This window comes from Penicillium canariense (genome assembly GCF_028826845.1).
Source record: "Penicillium canariense strain IBT 26290 chromosome Unknown utg000004l_segment0_segment0, whole genome shotgun sequence".
NCBI lineage: Eukaryota > Fungi > Ascomycota > Eurotiomycetes > Eurotiales > Aspergillaceae > Penicillium > Penicillium canariense.
The window spans coordinates 7607-27735 of NW_026622731.1; the positions used below are offsets into that span (position 1 = coordinate 7607).

Here is a 20129-nt window from a genome sequence, read left to right on the forward strand (position 1 = left end):
ACCTACGCCAGACAGACCGGACCACGTCTACCTAGACTAGACCACGTCCACCTACACCAGACAGACCGGACCACGTCCACCTAGGCCAGATCACGTCCACCTACGCCAGACAGACCGGACCACGTCTACCTAGACTAGACCACGTCCACCTACACCAGACAGACCGGACCACGTCCACCTAGACCAGACCACGACCACCTACACCAGACAGACCGGACCACGTCCACCTACGCCAGACAGACCGGACCACGTCCACCTTAGTCACCTAGACCAGACCACGACCACCTAGGCCAGATCACGTCCACCTACGCCAGACAGACCGGACCACGTCTACCTAGACTAGACCACGTCCACCTACACCAGACAGACCGGACCACGTCCACCTAGGCCAGATCACGTCCACCTACGCCAGACAGACCGGACCACGACCACCACGACCACCTAGGCCAGATCACGTCCACCTACGCCAGACAGACCGGACCACGACCACCACGACCACCTAGGCCAGATCACGTCCACCTACACCAGACAGACTGGACCACGTCCACCTAGACCAGACCACATCCACCTACACCAGACAGACCGGACCACGTCCACCTCAGTCACCTAGACCAGACCACGACCACCTACACCAGACAGACCGGACCACGTCTACCTCGGTCACCTAGACCAGACCACGACCACCTACACCAGACAGACCGGACCACGTCCACCTACGCCAGACAGACCAGACCACGTCCACCTACACCAGACAGACCGGACCACGTCCACCTAGACCAGACCACGACCACCTACACCAGACAGACCGGACCACGTCCACCTACGCCAGACAGACCGGACCACGTCCACCTTAGTCACCTAGACCAGACCACGACCACCTAGGCCAGATCACGTCCACCTACGCCAGACAGACCGGACCACGTCTACCTAGACTAGACCACGTCCACCTACACCAGACAGACCGGACCACGTCCACCTAGGCCAGATCACGTCCACCTACGCCAGACAGACCGGACCACGACCACCACGACCACCTAGGCCAGATCACGTCCACCTACACCAGACAGACTGGACCACGTCCACCTAGACCAGACCACATCCACCTACACCAGACAGACCGGACCACGTCCACCTCAGTCACCTAGACCAGACCACGACCACCTACACCAGACAGACCGGACCACGACCACCTAGGCCAGATCACGTCCACCTACGCCAGACAGACCGGACCACGACCACCACGACCACCTAGACCAGACCACGACCACCTACACCAGACAGACCGGACCACGTCCACCTAGACCAGACCACGTCCACCTACACCAGACAGACCGGACCACGTCCACCTACGCCAGACAGGCCAGACCACGTCCACCTAGACTAGACCACGTCCACCTACGCCAGACAGACCGGACCACGACCACCTAGGCCAGATCACGTCCACCTACGCCAGACAGACCGGACCACGACCACCACGACCACCTAGACCAGACCACGACCACCTACACCAGACAGACCGGACCACGTCCACCTAGACCAGACCACGTCCACCTACACCAGACAGACCGGACCACGTCCACCTACGCCAGACAGACCGGACCACGTCCACCTTAGTCACCTAGACCAGACCACGACCACCTAGGCCAGATCACGTCCACCTACGCCAGACAGACCGGACCACGTCTACCTAGACTAGACCACGTCCACCTACACCAGACAGACCGGACCACGTCTACCTAGACCAGACCACGTCCACCTACACCAGACAGACCGGACCACGTCCACCTAGACCAGACCACGTCCACCTACACCAGACAGACCGGACCACGTCCACCTCGGTCACCTAGACCAGACCACGACCACCTACACCAGACAGACCAGACCACGACTATCTAGACAGGACTACATCTACCTAGGCTACCTAGACTAGACTATATCTACCTATACTAGACTAACCAGACTATATCTACTAAGACTAGCCTATATCTACCTAGGCTAGATAGACTAGATAGACTAGGGTAGACTAGGGTAGACCTAGATAGAGATAGGGCCTACCTAGATAGGCTAAGGCTAATAAGCTCGTACTACTCTATAGTAGATATTATAGAAGGACTAGTAATCTGAATTAAATTAAAATATTTTATTAGTATAGAGAATCTATAGTTTTACCTAGTATAGCTTAGTATATAGTAATATCTTACCTCAAGAGATAGTTATTAGTAAACCCTTACTACCCTAGCTACTAAGCTAAGTCCCCTAGAGAGCCAGATCTCTAAGGCTAATAATATAGGTTTAGAAAAGCTAGCTAAAAAAGGGATAGCCTATCCGTACCTAGAGGTCTTGGCATCCCCCATCAAAAAATAATTCATCTAACCCCAATACGCCTAGATTAGCCTCTTCCCTATAGAAATATTAGGATATTTTTTCATATTTAGGTCCGTTAGGCTCTACTATTAAAAGATTAAAAAAGAGCGACCAAAAAAGATCAATATTTAGGGTAGTTAGGGGGGGGGGACGTATTAGACTCGTCCCCCCCCCCCCCCCCTAGACCCACTCCTTAACTATGATCCCCCCCCCCGGGGACGGGCCCGACTATATTTAGGGATAGCCTATCCGTACCTAGAGGTCTTGGCATCCCCCATCAAAAAATAATTCATCTAACCCCAATACGCCTAGATTAGCCTCTTCCCTATAGAAATATTAGGATATTTTTTCATATTTAGGTCCGTTAGGCTCTACTATTAAAAGATTAAAAAAGAGCGACCAAAAAAGATCAATATTTAAGGTAGTTAGGGGGGGGTACCGTGTTTTTCCCGGTACCCCCCCCCCTAGACCCACTCTCTTAACTATGGGTACCGGGGGGGGTACCGGGCCCGACTATATTTAGTATTTATACTCTATTTAAGATTATCTTTCTAATATCTTATATCTTACCCCTTCCCTTTTAATAGATAGTAGCTTATAAGTAATACCTATTTATAGTCGATGTTCCTCGGTACCGGTTAGTAGGATAAGTAAGGATATAATTATACTATTTATATATTACCTTAGGAGACCTATTAGAGATAGTAGTAACTTAGTAGAAGTATTCCTAAACGCCTATCTAGTATTTATCCTTAAAGATATTTTATTCTATTTAGCTTCTATAGTTAGTCCTTCGCTATTAATCGATAAAATCTTCGTTAACTATCTCTATCTAAAGAAGAAACTACTTCTTTTTATATAGACTAATAGGCTTAAAGGTTTCTAGAATTAGGATAGGTATCGCTAGTTATATAAAGATTAAGCTAGGAGTTAAAGTTAGTGTTTTATCTTTATCTAGGTTAAATAGCCTATCGGATATAAGGAAGGAGAGTATATCTATAGGGTTATCCTTAAAGACTAATAAGGGATAGTTATTAGAGAACTAGGATACCTAGCTTTATAATATATTAATAAGTAATATATAAGAGAAGGTAGGAAGTAAGGCTAGGGGGTAATAGGAAAGATATATAATTATCTTTTTATTAAGGTAAATAAATAATTAGGGAGATTACTATAAGGGAAAAGTAATTAATAGATAATTTAAGATAGAACTAGCTAGATTCTAGATAGTAATTAGCTAATAAGACCTACTCTACTATAGTCCTTGCGGTCTAAGACCGTAAGGACCGCTAAGGGACCGCTAAAAGACTATAAGGACCGCTAAGGGACCGTAAGGACCGCTAAAGGACCGTAAGGACCGCTAAAGGACCGTAAGGACCGCTAAGGGACCGCTAAAAGACCTTAAGGACCGCTAAAAGACCGCTACCCCCGCTTAAAGAGCGCTACCTTAGGGATAGCGGATTATATATAGGTTTCTAATAGCTATAATAGCTATTAGAGATCTAGGCTAAGGATATTAATAATATCTTAGTAGACAGCCTATATTTCTAACGGCCGTTAAGTATTTTATAACTAGGGAAATTAATAGTATCTAGGTAGTAGATAGTATTAAATTCTAATAGCTATCGAAATTTCCGACGGCTATTAGAAATTAATACTAAGGATATTAGCTAGCTAATATATATTTCTAACTATAAAACTAATAAAACTCCTACCCCCCCCCTAACCTCTCTACTAGAGTAATAAAATACTTAAATTTTAGTTAGTTCTTATACTTTAATAAATAAGATTCTAATATATAAGCTTATTTTACCTACTTTATCAATAATTAGGCCTAGTTTATTATGAATATTAGTATATATACTAAAACAGTGTTTAATAACAGTAATAAACGTAGCTAAATTATTAGTTTATACGGCCGAAAATAGAAGGTCTTAGCAGAATTATAAACATACGGGGGACCGTACAGGGGACCGCAAAAGACCATAGAGGACCGTAGTACGGTCCTGACTACTTTAAAAAAAGACTAAGGACCGGAGGTCCCGGTCCCGGTCCTAAGATTTAGGACCGGACCCGGTCTTTACCGAGGTCTATATAGGGGACCGGGACTATAGTAATATAGTCCTAAAAAAGTAAAAAAGTCAGGACTGCCTAGTAGTCCTAAAAGTAAGGACTAAGCCCTATATAGTATAGTCCGGTCCCGGTCCTAGTCCGGTCCTAGGCGGTCCTTACCGAGGTCTACTTCTAGACACTTATATGATTAGAACCTCCTAATCAACCATTCAAACCACATATCTTTCGCTAATACTATTGTAAGTTATTAAGGGCACATTAAGTATACCTAGTAGGAGTTTAGATTTGATAGGCATTCTTTTCTGTGCTCGGCTTTTATTATCAAATTGCGAGTAAGCGATGCGGAAAACTCTCGCTTCCTGTGAGCTTCCCATATTTCCTATATTTCCTATCTTTCCCATATTTCCTATATTTCCTATATTTCCTATATTTCCTATATTCTCCATATTTTCCATATTTCCTAGTACGTGATACATCTAGGCCCATGATTGATTGGCATAATTGTAGCTTATGATACTTTTTCTCAGGCGTACAATGTGATCTAGGGTATGCAGCTCAGTGTTCGTACTTTTGTCCACAGAATAAGACAATCAAAGGGCCGGCGTCGGCAAGGATGATACCTAGGTTGGAAGGTGTCTAAACAATTAACCATATTCAAGGCGCTCATCGTGCATCTCGGGGCACATTGTCATACCCCTACACGCCCATCGGCATAGGCGACAGGGTTAGTAACATATAAAAAGGCAATTTCTCGGGCTCTCAGCGGCCTTTCTGTTCGTCATTGGTATTCCAGTCTCTGGGAAACTTCATACCAGCTTCCTATACTACTCCGATATTTCTAAGTTATTTAAATTGCACAACATGGCATTGAAGAGCTAACATGCGATGTAGACACTGCGTTGGTTTCTTAGGTAGAAGGTCCTAACCTGGCAGCGTTTATTCTCAATCTCACTGTCATGTGACTTTCTGGGCGCGAAGTTGTGTTTGGTGTTCAATTCTATCTTTAGAACAAGGTGTGGGCGTATCCTCTTGTCAGGAAACTTACATTTCCATTATGACGGATTAGGGGACCTGTAGCCTAACCCAAATTAACCTAAGCCGTTTCACCATCATCTTGGCGGTGGGGCTTGAGATAGTTTCTCCGTGCAAAACATGGAAGCCAATTTCGAATATTGCTGTACTGCGGAGGAGTAGATTTGGGGGTCTCCGAAAGTCGCTCGGACCCCGGTAAATTAAGTATATTCGACGTATTGTCACGCAATACAGCACTGTGACGAATAACCCAGATTGTGGTGGAGTTTCCGTCAACGTTGCATCCAGTTTATTTAAGTACTAGGGATTCTCCATCCTCCTCGACCTCTCCATTCCCACCCATCAGAGAAATACCTTGAACCCACAGATCTCCCATAATGGGCAGATCCAAACCCCGCCAGCAAAACTTCCACCTGGAGGATCTTCCATGGGAGAAAAGACTCAAAATCACCCTGTACAATGAAGACGACTGCAATGGCGCGATTCGCGGACAAAAGATTCCCGGTGGCCTCGGACTGAAAGTCCAACGCTTCGCCGTGATCCGTGGCATTCGACACCACGATGGTTTCGCCCACGAGTTACGCGGTGTCGCACCGGAATTCACTCGTGCACTCAACGCGCGTGCAATCATGAGCGGAGTCATCCCGGAGATCAATGACTCCTCCGAGATACCCTATTGCATCTGGTACCCGGAGCCTCCGCCCCAGGAGACCCTGCGCAATCTGGTGAAGCGTTATCCCAACATGATATATCACGCTGCTCGCGCCTGTGCCGTGGCGGGATATTTTGATCTTTACTCGGAGCTTCAGGTTCTTCCCGAGGTTCATGTTGCCGCCGAAGCTCGCGACGCTAGCCTGGCAAGGAAGAACAAAGGCAGCGAAGCAATATACGAGCAAATAATGTCGAAGCATTTGAAGTTCGAGATAATGAATGATTATGATCGATCCGTCAATCTTGAAAACCCGCGTCCGGCACATCTAAATGGAGATACGGCGGTTTTTTCCGATCTTACTGCCCACATGCTTCATGCAGGAGTGGACAACAGCAGCAAACTTGGCGTCAATCTTGTTGACTACATCGAGTGGGATCCGAAAGAGTACAATACGTATAGCCACTTCAACATCACTGAGGACTTGGGAGTCGACGATCATAGTTGCGGTGCGCCTGAGCCTTTGGCCAGCTTTTGGCCACTTCTGTATTCGCCTCTCCCGACAGACCTTCCACCAGTGAATAAAGACAACCTGATCCTATCGGCTGCATATACAGGTGACGTGGATCGATATGTACGCCTTCGACGCCCACAGATGATCGAACAAGAATTCCACGCGATCATTCTGGGGATATACCATCACCCCCTTTGGGCGCGATGGTGGAGCACACAGGTGCCGGAGGTTCCCGAAAGCAGAGAGGACGTATCCATACGGCGCGCAGTTAATGTTCGACGCATCATCAGTGACGATATCACTTGTATCACACCTGATACCCCAGAATCGCTGGTTCCTCGCAGAATCTGGTGGCCTAGTGTTGCTTCTCCGGTGACCTATGTGCGTCTCGCACAGAAAAGGCCTGATATGATTGATTCTTGTCTACGAGCATGTATTGTCGCAAATTACGAAGCGGCATGGGATGAGATTTTGCTCGGGTCATCCGATACCCCGAACGATCCCAAAATCACTCGACTTTCCAAAGTCATCGGGTCGCATATCTATGCCGAGGCTAAGGATTCGTCAAATCCGCACTACTTGGACGACATAATGTTGCTTGGAAAAGCCAGCGTGGAGAAGCTTGAATCCGGTGTGTACTACCTGGATGACATGCGCACTGCGAGATGGACCTATTCGCCGCGCTCAACTGCCGAGAGAGTTGTGATCAAAGATAAACCCTTCGCGTTGACATCGGGGGAGAGCGCCACAGATGGACTTTCGAGAGAGCCTAGTAATTTGGGATTCACAATTTTCGGCATGGATGCAATTGGGCTGGATGATAAGATATGGGATCAGAGAAGCCACGTTGAAGTCCAGGAGATGTACGACATTCTTGATGCCAGAGATCTTTCAACATAGTAGTACATTACATTGAATAAAGCAATGGCTTCAGTCAACCCCTCCTAGAATTATGTACCGCGAGGTCAAGTACCTATGAAAGTCTTTCAAGTTTAGGTGTTAGATACATAGAAACAAAAATCATAGGCCGTGTACCGCGGACGATTGACGCCAATTGCTCACAACCTCCAAGGCCAATAATATCTGCCTCGGGCAATTACTACTGTATAGATCTGATGTTTACTCAGTTCAATACTAGTGTAACGCCTACCGTGGAGCGCTCATTCGTTGCGGCACACACCTCCCAGCATCCTGTATTTCGCTCTCTGGACCTCTTGAATATTCGCCGCATGATTGTCGTCCTTCGACGTCGCATCGGATCCTGAAGCTTTGAGTGTCCCAGCTCTATAAGCCTTGTAGTAATCATTGATTGATACTGTCACTTTCTTCTCTTGCTGGATTGCATCGATAGCCGACTTCAAATCGCAGTCTGGTACAACCTTGCCGTTCGGAAGTATCTTGGAGTTGTCATCCCTAACCAAACCTTGGTAAACAGGTTTAGTTCCGTCCACATTCGCTTCGTCATATTGGGTTCGAAGAGCCAGGCTGATCGTCAAGTGACTTTCAGCAGTACGGATCACATCAACTCGCTTTCGAGCAAGGAAAGCGTCACTGAATGGAGGGTGACTGGGGTCAGGTTGCTTGCTCTTGTAAATCGCGCCAATAGCCCTGTTTTTTTCCTGTGAGCGCTCGGAAAACTGTAAGTCGCACTGGGCTATTTAACGTACTTTGAAACTTCTTTAAAGACATTGGGCACATCATAGACGTTGTGAATGACTCGAAATAATCTCATCGGTTTTGTTATGCCGTTGTCATCCAGCCACTTTGCCCCTTCATCTACGGAGGCGGGAACGTAGTCCTTTCCATTCTGTGCTTTATAGGCTGCAAATTTAGACTTGGCCGTGTCCTCATCCGCTGCATCAGCAATCCATGTAACGAACTGGGCGAAGGAGCACGACTTGCACGACGTAGCAATTTTTCGATTGGCCGCGTCGACATATTGCTGCTCCATCTGGTAAGCTGACCAGTACCACATTCGCTCATAGGCGCCAGATAGACCGAAGGCAGATATGCGAAGGGCAAAAAATGCCACGAGATAGAATAAGATCGTTCTCATTTTGACGGTGAAGAAATGCCAACGGAAATCGTGGTTTGGAAGAAAATATGATTAACCTGGCATTTGAATGCGAGACTTGCAATGTGGAGGGACTTGGGAATCAATCATACTCTAATTCATTTTCATCTCCTCGGGTCCGCCTGAAAGAGCCTAGCTGTATGTAATACCCATTTCGATATATTCATTTCCTTAGTCTCTCTGCGCCTTGAGTTTCACCCTGCCTGTGAGCCTCTCGTTTTCGCGATCGGCGTTGTCGGGAGTTAGCATGCTGGTAGAATATTGTTCTACCTGGCCGGTATAACTCGGCTTCGCCTTTCTACCTGGGGATCATATTTTGCTAGCGCTCCGAGCCAAGGAATGAACCAAATTCAGGGAACAGGGCCGGCCCCCGGGTGGTAGAGGAGGGTGTGATTCTAATCTCGTTTTGCTAGCCCCAGACCATTCAAAGGGGATCATACTTTGCTAGCGCTCCGAGCCAAGGAATGAACCAAATTCAGGGAACAGGGCCAGCCCCCGGGTGGTAGAGGAGGGTGTGATTCTAATTTCGTTTTGCTAGCCCCAGACCAGTCAAACCATGTACACCATAACATGAATCTTATGCAGTTGTTTACTGAAACATCGGTAGCCTGTAGTCCAGCCTCGTTCAAGTCCGTGCGCCTGATCGTCCGAGGTTGGGGGCCGAACGACTAGACAACAAGTGCTCTACACAGAAACTCTGTAAGCTATTGATGGGCGTCGGCGCTAACGGAATTCGAGATTGAGTTGCGGAAGCGCAGGTATCTTGTACGGATGATCTTTATGCATTGGTATAGAGACAAAGAACCAATGTTCGAGGCTAAGTTTTTTGGTCTACAGCAAGAACCAGCAATACCAGAAACCTCCTTTTCCAAAAAGAAATAAATGGTAAACACTAATAATGTGCCTAGTATAACTCGGCTATTCTACGCCAAGATAGGCTAAGAAATCTTAGTTCGCTCGGAGTGAAGAGCGGAGGCTTCTTGAATGCAAGAAGCATTTACAAATTGCTTAGTCGGATCTCACCGTAAAGTCTAACTGATGGATAACTAATTCACTGTATAGTTAGCAGCGCGAAAATTAATCGAATAGCATCAATCAGAGGGCGCCAAGGTCAAGCAAATTGTGGCGTAACTTGGCGTTGGGGCCGCCCGCTGCAGACTAAACGAAGTTGATTCTGTTGGTTCTTCCCCTCTTGGAAGGGTCCAGGAGCTAAAATAGCGTGTTCTCCACTCCCGCAAATTTTCAGGTTCTAACCCCGGTCAACTAGTCCCTTCCCGACATGTCTCAGAACTGACGAATGAGCTAACGAAAAACTAGACATCAAACACTCCGTAGCGACCACCCTACTGCACTACCACCAAGAGAGAACGGCCCCCGGGGCGGCGGATTTGCACTAAGGGTACGTAAGTTCAAGGTCTTTCGACCTCGCTTCCACTAAATGTTACAAATGTGGAGAATTCTGTTGTATTTCCGAACTCAAGAAAGTCCAAACGAATATTTTCTATATTCAATCAATCCCAGCAGGACAAGCGAGATTAGTCCCTTGATTCGCAGTCTCATAGGACATTTCCTGTCGTTGCTCTTTCCTGTCCCGAGTGCTCCGGATGTTCTTCGTATACGGCAGGAGGCTAAGCGTTGTATATCCACATGGGTCTTGGGGCTACTGCAGGTACGGAGTGCAAGGGGCGAAATCTAAATACTTGGAATGGGCTTAAAGCATTGCAGAGTTACATTCAAAGCACGGAATAAAGCCGAAGCTCATTTCGGATCGAAATTATGCTGATATCTGTGGAGTCTGAAAATGCCTCTCAAGATGAAATATCTGCTGGCCAGCCTCTGAATTTGCTAGCATTGTTCCCATCATCAGGGCTCACTCTGGCTCAAAGCCAATCCTTTTCAGATACTGCCGTTCATGCTCCAAATACTTGTTTGAAAGTGTTATTAGTGGACATTTGACAGGATCTTACTTCTCCATCTTTTACTCGTTCATTCTCTTCTCTTTCATTTCCTCCCGCCTTGCGAAACTGTATTGAACATGGGGTTGCTGGTCCATTTGGCTACGTTTAGCCAAGTGGCCGCCCTAGTCAGCGCAGCCTCCTCCCATATTGTTACGGATCCATACGTCGCAACTCAATGGAATGCGTGCCCTTCAACTTGCAATAGTGGTGACTCCAGTCACTGGGGCTACTACAGTAATCTTCGCATCCTCAAAACCTGTGACGAGCCAATGCTTCTGAACTTTGCTGTCAACAATCCCATCCGAAACCAGGCAACCTCCGCGCTACTGGCTTGCTCTCTGTCCGCTGATGACACCTTGCCATCTGCAAAGGTTCAAAACGAGGCCGCCGATACCAAACTGTATACAGCAAAGGATGTGGAGCTGGAGGTCGCTTCTCGCGGCGATGCAGCAAGTCAATACATAGCCCACGCCGAAGCTGCGGCAAAGCTTGTGAAATCCCAGTTCGATAATGCTGGGGGAATAAATACTACCATTGCCTTTGGGTATTCTAATGGAGTTGCTTTGGGCGCTTACATCGGCTCTGCTATAGCAAGAGACAACGGCATTCTTGCATCTTTCCTCGGCAAGCTCAGCAAGGGAGAGCTCAGCACTTCTGGTTCTATGATGCAGGTTTGTGACGCCAGTCGTTCATCGGCATATACTGTCGGTGTTGTATCTGAGGCAAACTCAGACAACAAAGAAGCTCTGTCTGTTGTTCAAGAAGCCCTTGCCGCCTGGAACAGGGGTGAATGTGTCCAAGGTTACAAGAACAGTCGCAAGTCAGAAATTACTGTTGGGGAAGTTGTCCGTCCGAGTGGGAACAGCTCTCATATTAGCTCCCACGCGAAAGCCCATGCCAAGAAGTCGCACTCAGGACTCCACAGTCGTGCAGACTGCAGAACTATACAACTCACGGATGAACATAGTTGTACGGAGCTTGCTGCAACCTGCGGTATCTCGCCTGCCGACTTTACAAAGTACAACCCAAGCTCGACTTTATGTGGCAATTTACAGAAAGGTCAACACGTTTGCTGCTCAGCTGGAACTAGGCCTAGTTTCGCACCCAGCCCAAACCAGGATGGAACTTGTGCAACATACAAGATCAATAACGGGGATCTCTGCAGCCAAATTGCTGCCGCACATGATGTCACTGTTGATAATATCAGCGACTGGAATAAGAAAACCTGGGGATGGAAAGGTTGCGGAAATCTCCCTTTGAATGGTAAACTACAATTCCTGAGCTCAAAACACTAGCTTTCTGGGCCTGTATCAAATCTGAGATCTTATACTAATAATAACAGGCTACATTTGCATCAGTTCAGGTGACCCACCTATGCCTGCAAACGTTCCGAACGCCGTCTGTGGGCCACAGGTAAACGGAACCAAGAGACCAGATAATTGGGGTGATATTTCGGCCCTCAATCCGTGTCCTTTGAACGCTTGCTGCGATATTTGGGGGTAAGTCTTCAGTATTCCATAACTCACCGAAAATATAACTGACCTCAGTTAACAGTCAATGCGGAATCACTCCTGAATTTTGCACACAAACGAATGTAAGTTTTGAGAGAAGAAATATACTCCTTTCTTCCAAATTTTCTACTTGCAATCAGGCTGACAGTCAACAGTCTACTACTGGAGCTCCCGGCACGGCCGAGAAAGATACAAACGGCTGTATCTCCAATTGTGGAGTTTATATCAAAATGAACACAGACGCCACCAGTGAACCGGCCACCTTGGCATATTATGAGGCGTTCAACAATCAAAGACCATGCTTGAATCTGGATCCACAAGCTATCATGACCCTTGAGGTAACTGGTGGTGAAGATGGAAGTCTTGCCATCGATTCCGCGTACAGCTATATCCATTTCGCCTTTGCCAACATTACCGAAGACTTTCAGGTTGATATAGGCACTGTCAAAGACGAGTTTGAAGAATTCAAACAGTTGGCAAAGCCAAAAGATCCAACAGGGAAAGAGATTAATCAGGGCAAGGTTCTGTCTTTTGGTGGTTGGTCGTTCTCGACAGATCTGGACTCCTACGCTATCTTCCGCAAGGGAGTCACAGATGCTCAACGCTCCCAATTTGCGACAAATGTTGTTCAATTTGCCACAGACAATAACCTCGACGGTTTGGACTTTGACTGGGAATACCCCGGGGCTCCTGATATCCCGGGCATTCCACACGGTGATCCCGACGACGGTGAAAGATACTACAACTTTTTGAAGGAGGTTCGAGACAAGCTTCCATCAGGAAAGACCGTGTCTGTTGCTGTCCCAGCATCCTTCTGGTATCTCAAGGGCTTCCCAATCAAGAAGATCTCCGATGTTGTGGACTACATTGTTTTCATGACATATGATCTCCACGGTCAATGGGATTATGATAAGCCCAATGGATCGGATGGTTGCGATGGTGGCTCCTGTCTTCGATCTCATGTGAATGAGACTGAAACTGCTCTTGCGTTCGCTATGATCACCAAAGCTGGTGTGCCAAACAATAAGATCTTCGGTGGAGTTGCCAGCTATGGGAGATCTTTCGGAATGGCAGACCCCTCCTGCTACGGCCCGACATGCAAGTTCACAGGCCCGGAGTCAGGAGCCAGGCCTGGCGAATGTACTCAAACTGCAGGCTATATTGCAAATGCAGAGATTGGAGAGTGGCTTGCTGATGAGAATGAGAAAATCAACACTTACTACGATGAAAAAAGTGCATCGATTATCTCCTACTCTGAAAGTGGTACCTGGGTTGCTTACAGCAATAAGGCCAACCGGACTGCCCGTTTACTGGACTGGTGGCAAAATGGTCATTTCGCCGGAACTGCTCTATGGGCACTTGACCTTACCGAGTTTGTCAGCGAAGATTCTGATGGCTCAAGATTGGACGCTATCTACCCGACCAACTGCACCCAGTCTTTTGACAACATGGATGATTTGGAGGCTGCAACTGGACTTGATGACTTCTGTGTGAACATCTACCTGATGCAGGCATTATCAGGGAATCTTACCGCATCTCTCAAAAAGTACCAAGAGATCTTGGACGACGAGTACGACAAGAAATTTGGCTGGTATGAGGAAGCTGTCAGGGAATCTGCCCCCCTCAATCTACAGTCGTTTTTGAAGGCAAATGATACCAAATATTTCGACTGCATTCAAAATGGAGATGCAGATGGCTACACGAATCACACAGACAAAGGTTGTGTTCATGACAGAGAACTTGGCCTTATCGTTGACGTGTACTGGAGCGTACATGACAAAGAACAGTTCGAAAAAGACCTCACAGCAACGACAGGGATCTCACCTGAATGGCTTCGGTGGGATATGGACCCGGAATCATACCATGACAGTTCTACGGGGGACCAGGGAACCACTACCAATTACGGAAAGCCATGGTTGAAGACGGATTACACAATTGATAACCCTAAGGACATGATTTCAAAGCGACTGCCGAATATCACTGCATTCCATGAAAGCCTGGATTTCACGGCTGGGCTCGCCAACTACAGCTTATACTCAGGGGATACAAGTGATGTTGTGGATGGAGCGTCAACACTTGTTTTCATGGTATCATCAGCCGTGACGAGTATGTCCCGTGTTGAGGACATTGGAGAGGACTACGAGGAGCAGAAGATTATAAATGCCATTTTGTGGTTTGTGACAGCTGTTCTCTTCCTGATTCCTGGTCTTGAGGAGGGAGCGGAGGCCTTGGAACTTGGAACTCTGGCAGCCTCTCTGAGAATGATTGGAACCGCTGGCGATGTTGGAATTAGCGTATATGATGTTGTTAACATCAAAGAGAATGGTCCAGCTGCTGTACTCGGCATACTTCTGGCCGGTGCTGGGGCTCTTTCCATGATCAAGGCCCCAGCTGGATTTGCCAACGCGGCCAAAGCCCGAAGAGCGATTTCCGCGACGCATATTGACGCGTTGGGAACTGAAGTCAAGGGTGGAATGGCCCAAGTTGAAAAGTTGATACAACGGTGCTATTAGATAGGCAAGCTTAGTGGAAGGCGTAAAGATTTCGAGGTGATCTTTTGTACTTGAAATCCAGTCACTGTGCACTACGGCGGACCTGTGCATTGTGAAAGATGTAGCTTTGTTGTTTATCTAGAATGCATGGAGCTATGGCTAGAATCATATTACTCTGCATACCACACTGAATGTCCCCAATGGTAAATAAAAATCCTTTTTAAACTCAGCGACGAGGAGTTCTGAGTTCATTTCATTTAGCCAACAGGATTTTGTGTTTAAAGCCCAGTATCGCCCTCCCAGGGGGAGTGGCGTGAGCGATGCTGCTGGTCCAAGGATTACACCACGCAGGCCGGGCGTCATTAGATTAATCAAAACCGCAGTCAAGAGCGGCATCTGCGCCAGCAATTGAACAGGCACATAGCACTGACGATATACCATCTCGCTCTTTACGCCGGTCGGCAAGCCTGGCAATGCATTCTGACCAGGCTCCACACGTCCTGTGCCGCTCGCAACGTCTGGCCGGGCTGACGGGCAATATATGGTCATAGACAGTAGGAGACCGTTCGGTACGTCTTGAGAGAACAGGATCTTGCTTTTTTTATATGAACTGTGTAACGCATGACAGAATAATGGACGGAGATCACCTAATAGACGCGGAGTGATAGAAATACCCGACCGAGCTAACCTAATAGGGCCTATTTATATAAGCTCTCTATAAGATAGTTACTAGAGCCTCCGTAGTTTCTTCCTTCTTTACCTTCGTTATTTCGTAAATATACCTAGTTACTTTTCTAGTTAGCTTTTTCTATAATTATAATATATAACGAAGATCCTTTTTTACCCTTTCCTATTATCTTTAAGTTATATAGATATAGATAGTATACTATTACTATCTTATTTAGAGCGATGCCCTACCCTAAACTAAAACCGATAAATCTTAAATAATTCTAACTAAACCGAACCGAACCTTCCCTTACTAAGATAAGCTAATATTATAGTATAATCCTATTTAATAATCTAATACTATTAGAGTACTATAGCTAATAAGTCTTATAACTAGACCCTAGAGAACCTAGCTAAAGAGTACGAAATAAATAGTAATAATAATATAATCGCTAGTACTAAATCTACTAAATAGTAAAGACTAGATAAACTAATCTCTTTCTCCTCTAAAAAGGACCTTAATCTTAATTTTATTAAGAATTATATACCTAAATAACTCTTTAATCTTCTCTATTAAGAGTACCGTAAAATTCGAACTCTTACTAACTAGTAAGATACTATAAATATTAAATATAGAGAGATATAATAGGATCTTAAGACTATTACCCTAAAGGCTAGTTAGTTTACTATAAAGGTTATCGATCTAGAGAAATATAGATAAGACTATTTATTAATCTATAAATCCCTAATAGCTATATCTTACTATATTACGAAATTTCCTAATCTCTCTCTCTTTAGTAATAATAAAACTATATATTTTAACTAGTAGATAAACTAGATTTAATATAAGCTATATAGTAATACTAACTACTATTTAACTCCGTCCGACTAAATCTACTATATTTTAAGCTATACTAAGAATAAGGTCTTACTCTATATTAGTCCCTAAATAAGAGATAGAGTATCTAACCTATATAGCGATATAAAAGATATAATTAAGTATCTCGAGAGTATCTTCTTAAACCTAAACTAAGCTATAGAAATACTCTATAAATATATCTACCTAACTATAAAGCCTAAGGATAATTTTAGCGACTTTCTTATTAATTTCTCTTATTTAGCTAAAGAAGCTTAGTAACCTAAGTAAAACTAACTCTATAATCTTTATAATAAGCTATTACTAATACTCTAGACCTAGATAATATACCTATTTAATAATTTAGATATTAGCTTTAAGAGATTTATTACTAGCTACTAGTATATAGCCCTAAATCTAAGTTTATTTTATAAATAGAAAGAATCTTATTATATCTAAATAGCTATAACTATCTTTAAATTAGCCTTAGGCTTAGCTATAACTACTATTTTATATAGATACCCTATATTATCCTTTTTTATTAAGTATAAAAATACTACTCCGGCTTATAAATTAATAACTATAAAAGAATAAGCGATCTACCTAAAAGAAGATCGATATTTTAAATATTACGAATAAGAATATATTTTATATAATTATCTAAAAAAACTAATAACTATTATTTCGATTAATATTACTAAAGAACTCGCCGATTATAAAGCCCTTACTACTATTAATATCTCTAAATTAGGAAATACCTAAGCCTAGGGAAAGTCTCTTTCTTAGGTAGTATAATTTTATTACTTTTTACACTAAATCTATAGAAATTATTAGGAAGAGGAAATAGTTTATCTTTTAATACCTAAATAGCCTATAATAGATATTTATTCTTAATTTCTATACTTAGTAATACTAGAGTAGATAGATTTATATATATTAATACCTAATTAGCCCTATAGGCTATAAAAGCCTTTAGATAGCTAGTAATATAGTATTAGCAAGCAGTAAGGCTGCGTAGGAAGTTATATTAGGACAGTTAATATAGGTAGGTGTGATATAATAAAGATACTTAGAAGGGGAAGAAAAGATATAAAGGAAGCTTAGTTCAATTATTATTTGGCTAGGGATTTGATGGATATTTATATCTGATTCTGGTTGCCACTGGTTGTCACCAGTTGCATAGTATTGGTTGCTATTGTATGGTTATGATATAGCTTATGATATCGTTATGATATAGGTGGCTGCTATGTAGTAGCTTATGATATCGTTATGATATAGGTGGCTGCTATGTAGTAGCTTATGATATCGTTATGATATAGGTAGCTGCTATGTAGTAGCAGGAGGTAAATTCATGATAAGATTTCTGGCCGAGATATCTGGCCGAGATATCTAGCCGTTTTGACCACATCAAATATATCTTATAGGTAGGCCCTTGTAGGCCCTATATCTTAGATATAGCTAGAAAAAGAGATACTAACCTAAAGGTTTAATAACTACCTTAGAAAGCTAATTACTTATACTATTAAACTAATACTAATAATTAATAGTTATATATAATATTACTTACTTATATTAGTTACTAATCTTAGTTAGTATAATCTAATCCTTAGATATAAGTAGTTTATAGAATATAAGATCTTTCTTAACTATATAAAATACTAATTAATCTAGCTAGAAGAATAGAGCCTATAGGATAAAGTAGCTAGTTAGCTATCTACTATCTTTTTTTAGATAATCTTATAATAGCCTAATCCTAATTACTAATAAGATACTAATTAATGTAACTAGTTTTTTAAAAAGATCAATCGTTTACTATAATATAAACTAATAAAGACTATAGCTAAAGACTATAAAAATATACTAGCTAAAATAGAGTATATACTAAAAAAGATATAATCCTATCTTTTTTTAGAAAGATAATAACTAACTCCTTAGATCTATATCTCTCTATTAGAAACTATTATAATAATTAGTACTATAGGATTCTATTAATATATATAAAAAGATAGTAGTAAAGTCTTTCTAATCTTACTTAAGGAGATTAACTAGATCCTAGAGAATAAATAATATAAGTATTAATTAGAAGAATATAAAATAAAATATATTATTCCTAAGGAATATTATAAATATACTAATATATTTTTATAGTAAGACTCTAATATACTACTACTATACTAAGAGTTTACTAACTATTAAATTATCCTTAAAGAAGGCCTAATCCCTAAATACTATCTACTCTATAAATAATTAGAAAAAAAGCTTTAGGTAACTAAGATCTATATTATAAAAAACCTTATATAAGGATTTATCGAAGAAAGTAAGGTTCTTTATACTTCCCTAATCCTAATAGTCTAGAAGCTTAGTAAAAGACTCTAGTTTTACGTCGATTACTATAAGCTTAACTCGATTATAAAAAAAGATTATTATCTAATTTAACTAATTAATAAGATCTTTTAATAGCTAGATAAGGCTAGATACTTTATAAAGTTAGATATCTAGTAAGAATTTTATAGAATTTATATAGATCCTAACTTAGAAGACCTTACTACCTTCTATATATAATATAGATCCTATAAATATAAAATAATACCTTTTAGAGTAATAAATAGACCTACTATATTCTAATAGTTTATTAATATAACTCTTAGTAGATACCTCGATAACTTTATAACTATTTTTATCGATAATATCCTAATCTATAGCAAAATAATAGAGGAATATATTAAATATATTAAGAAAATATTTTAAAAGCTTTAAAAAGCTAGACTATAGATAAGCCTAAATAAATATAAGTTTTATATATAGATAATCTAGTTCCTTAGTTTTATTATTAATATTAATAGTATTAAGATTAATCCTAAAAAGATTATAGTAATTATTAACTAATAGTAGTCTATTATAATTTATAGGGTATAATCTTTCCTAAGATTCTATAAGTTCTATCGATAATTTATAAAGAACTATAGTTAGATTATAAAACTCCTAAATCGCCTTACCGAGGATAAGATACTATTTAAGTAGAGTATATAGTATAAATAAGCCTTCTAAGAACTTAACAAGATAATAATAATTAGACTGCGCCAAAAACCGCAATTGGGGGCAAACCTTGCCCCCAAAAACCAAACCGCAATAGTTATAGTTTTTAAAACTAAAAACTAAACTAAACTATAAACCATTATGGTTCCCTATTAGGGAACCATCAAAAACCATTCTTACATAAAATTATATAAAATTACATAATAACTAGTTATAAACTAGTTAAAATAGCTTAGTAATTAAGATATAGCTAATAAATATCGATAGAATATTATCTACGTAATATTTTAGCCCCGCTTTAAAAACTATTAGGACCCCAAGAACTATTACGGTTTCTAACTATTAAATAGCTACGATAGATATAACACCTTTAGTATTTTAGAGGGAGAATACTAATCGGTTCCCTACTCTTACAGCCCTCGTATAGGATATACTTTTAGTCCCTACGACTAGTGCTAGTATTAAACGGCTATTTAATACGGCTCGAGATATCTATTATTATCGTCGGGGAAGGTTAAGTATAACTACTATTTAGGAGTTAATAATATTTCTCTATACTTCGAAGTTCGATATTAAGGAGGAATAGGTAGTGTTCCTATAGGAGTTCTTTACGTACGACGAGATTAAAGTAGTAAAAGAAGAGAGAGAAATCACACTAGATAGTATAAGCGTTAATCTAATTAGTAATACTAAAAAAAAGAGACCTAGGAAGAGGAGGATATACTAGTTAAGGCTAACTATAGTACCGATCCTCCTCTTTCTTCTAATAAAGAGGATAGTACCTAGGTATATACTTTAGTAAGAGCTCGGAAACGTATACGACGTAATAAAGATCTATATAGGTATTACTAGCGATAAATACTAGCGAATTAACCTTTATCTATAGCCTTACTAAATTTCTAAT

General features: G+C 42.3%; 3 protein-coding genes across 3 annotated transcripts; 2 read left to right on the forward strand and 1 right to left on the reverse strand.

Annotated features, from left to right (window-relative positions):
• Positions 1-5846: 5846 nt before the first annotated feature.
• Positions 5847-7532, forward strand: N7482_006366 (uncharacterized protein; the record flags this gene model as incomplete). Its single annotated transcript, XM_056688491.1, has 1 exon — positions 5847-7532. The coding sequence occupies one exon, from the start codon at positions 5847-5849 to the stop codon at positions 7530-7532; it is 1686 nt and encodes a 561-aa protein (XP_056540920.1).
• Positions 7533-7792: 260 nt separating this feature from the next.
• On the reverse strand, positions 7793-8688 carry N7482_006367 (uncharacterized protein; the record flags this gene model as incomplete). Its single annotated transcript, XM_056688492.1, has 2 exons — positions 7793-8240; positions 8300-8688. The coding sequence occupies 2 exons, from the start codon at positions 8686-8688 to the stop codon at positions 7793-7795; spliced, it is 837 nt and encodes a 278-aa protein (XP_056540921.1).
• Positions 8689-10741: 2053 nt separating this feature from the next.
• On the forward strand, positions 10742-14688 carry N7482_006368 (class V chitinase; the record flags this gene model as incomplete). The annotated part of the gene is made up of 4 exons (XM_056688493.1): positions 10742-11927; positions 12007-12163; positions 12219-12258; positions 12331-14688. The coding sequence occupies 4 exons, from the start codon at positions 10742-10744 to the stop codon at positions 14686-14688; spliced, it is 3741 nt and encodes a 1246-aa protein (XP_056540922.1).
• Between the last annotated feature and the right edge of the window lie 5441 nt (positions 14689-20129).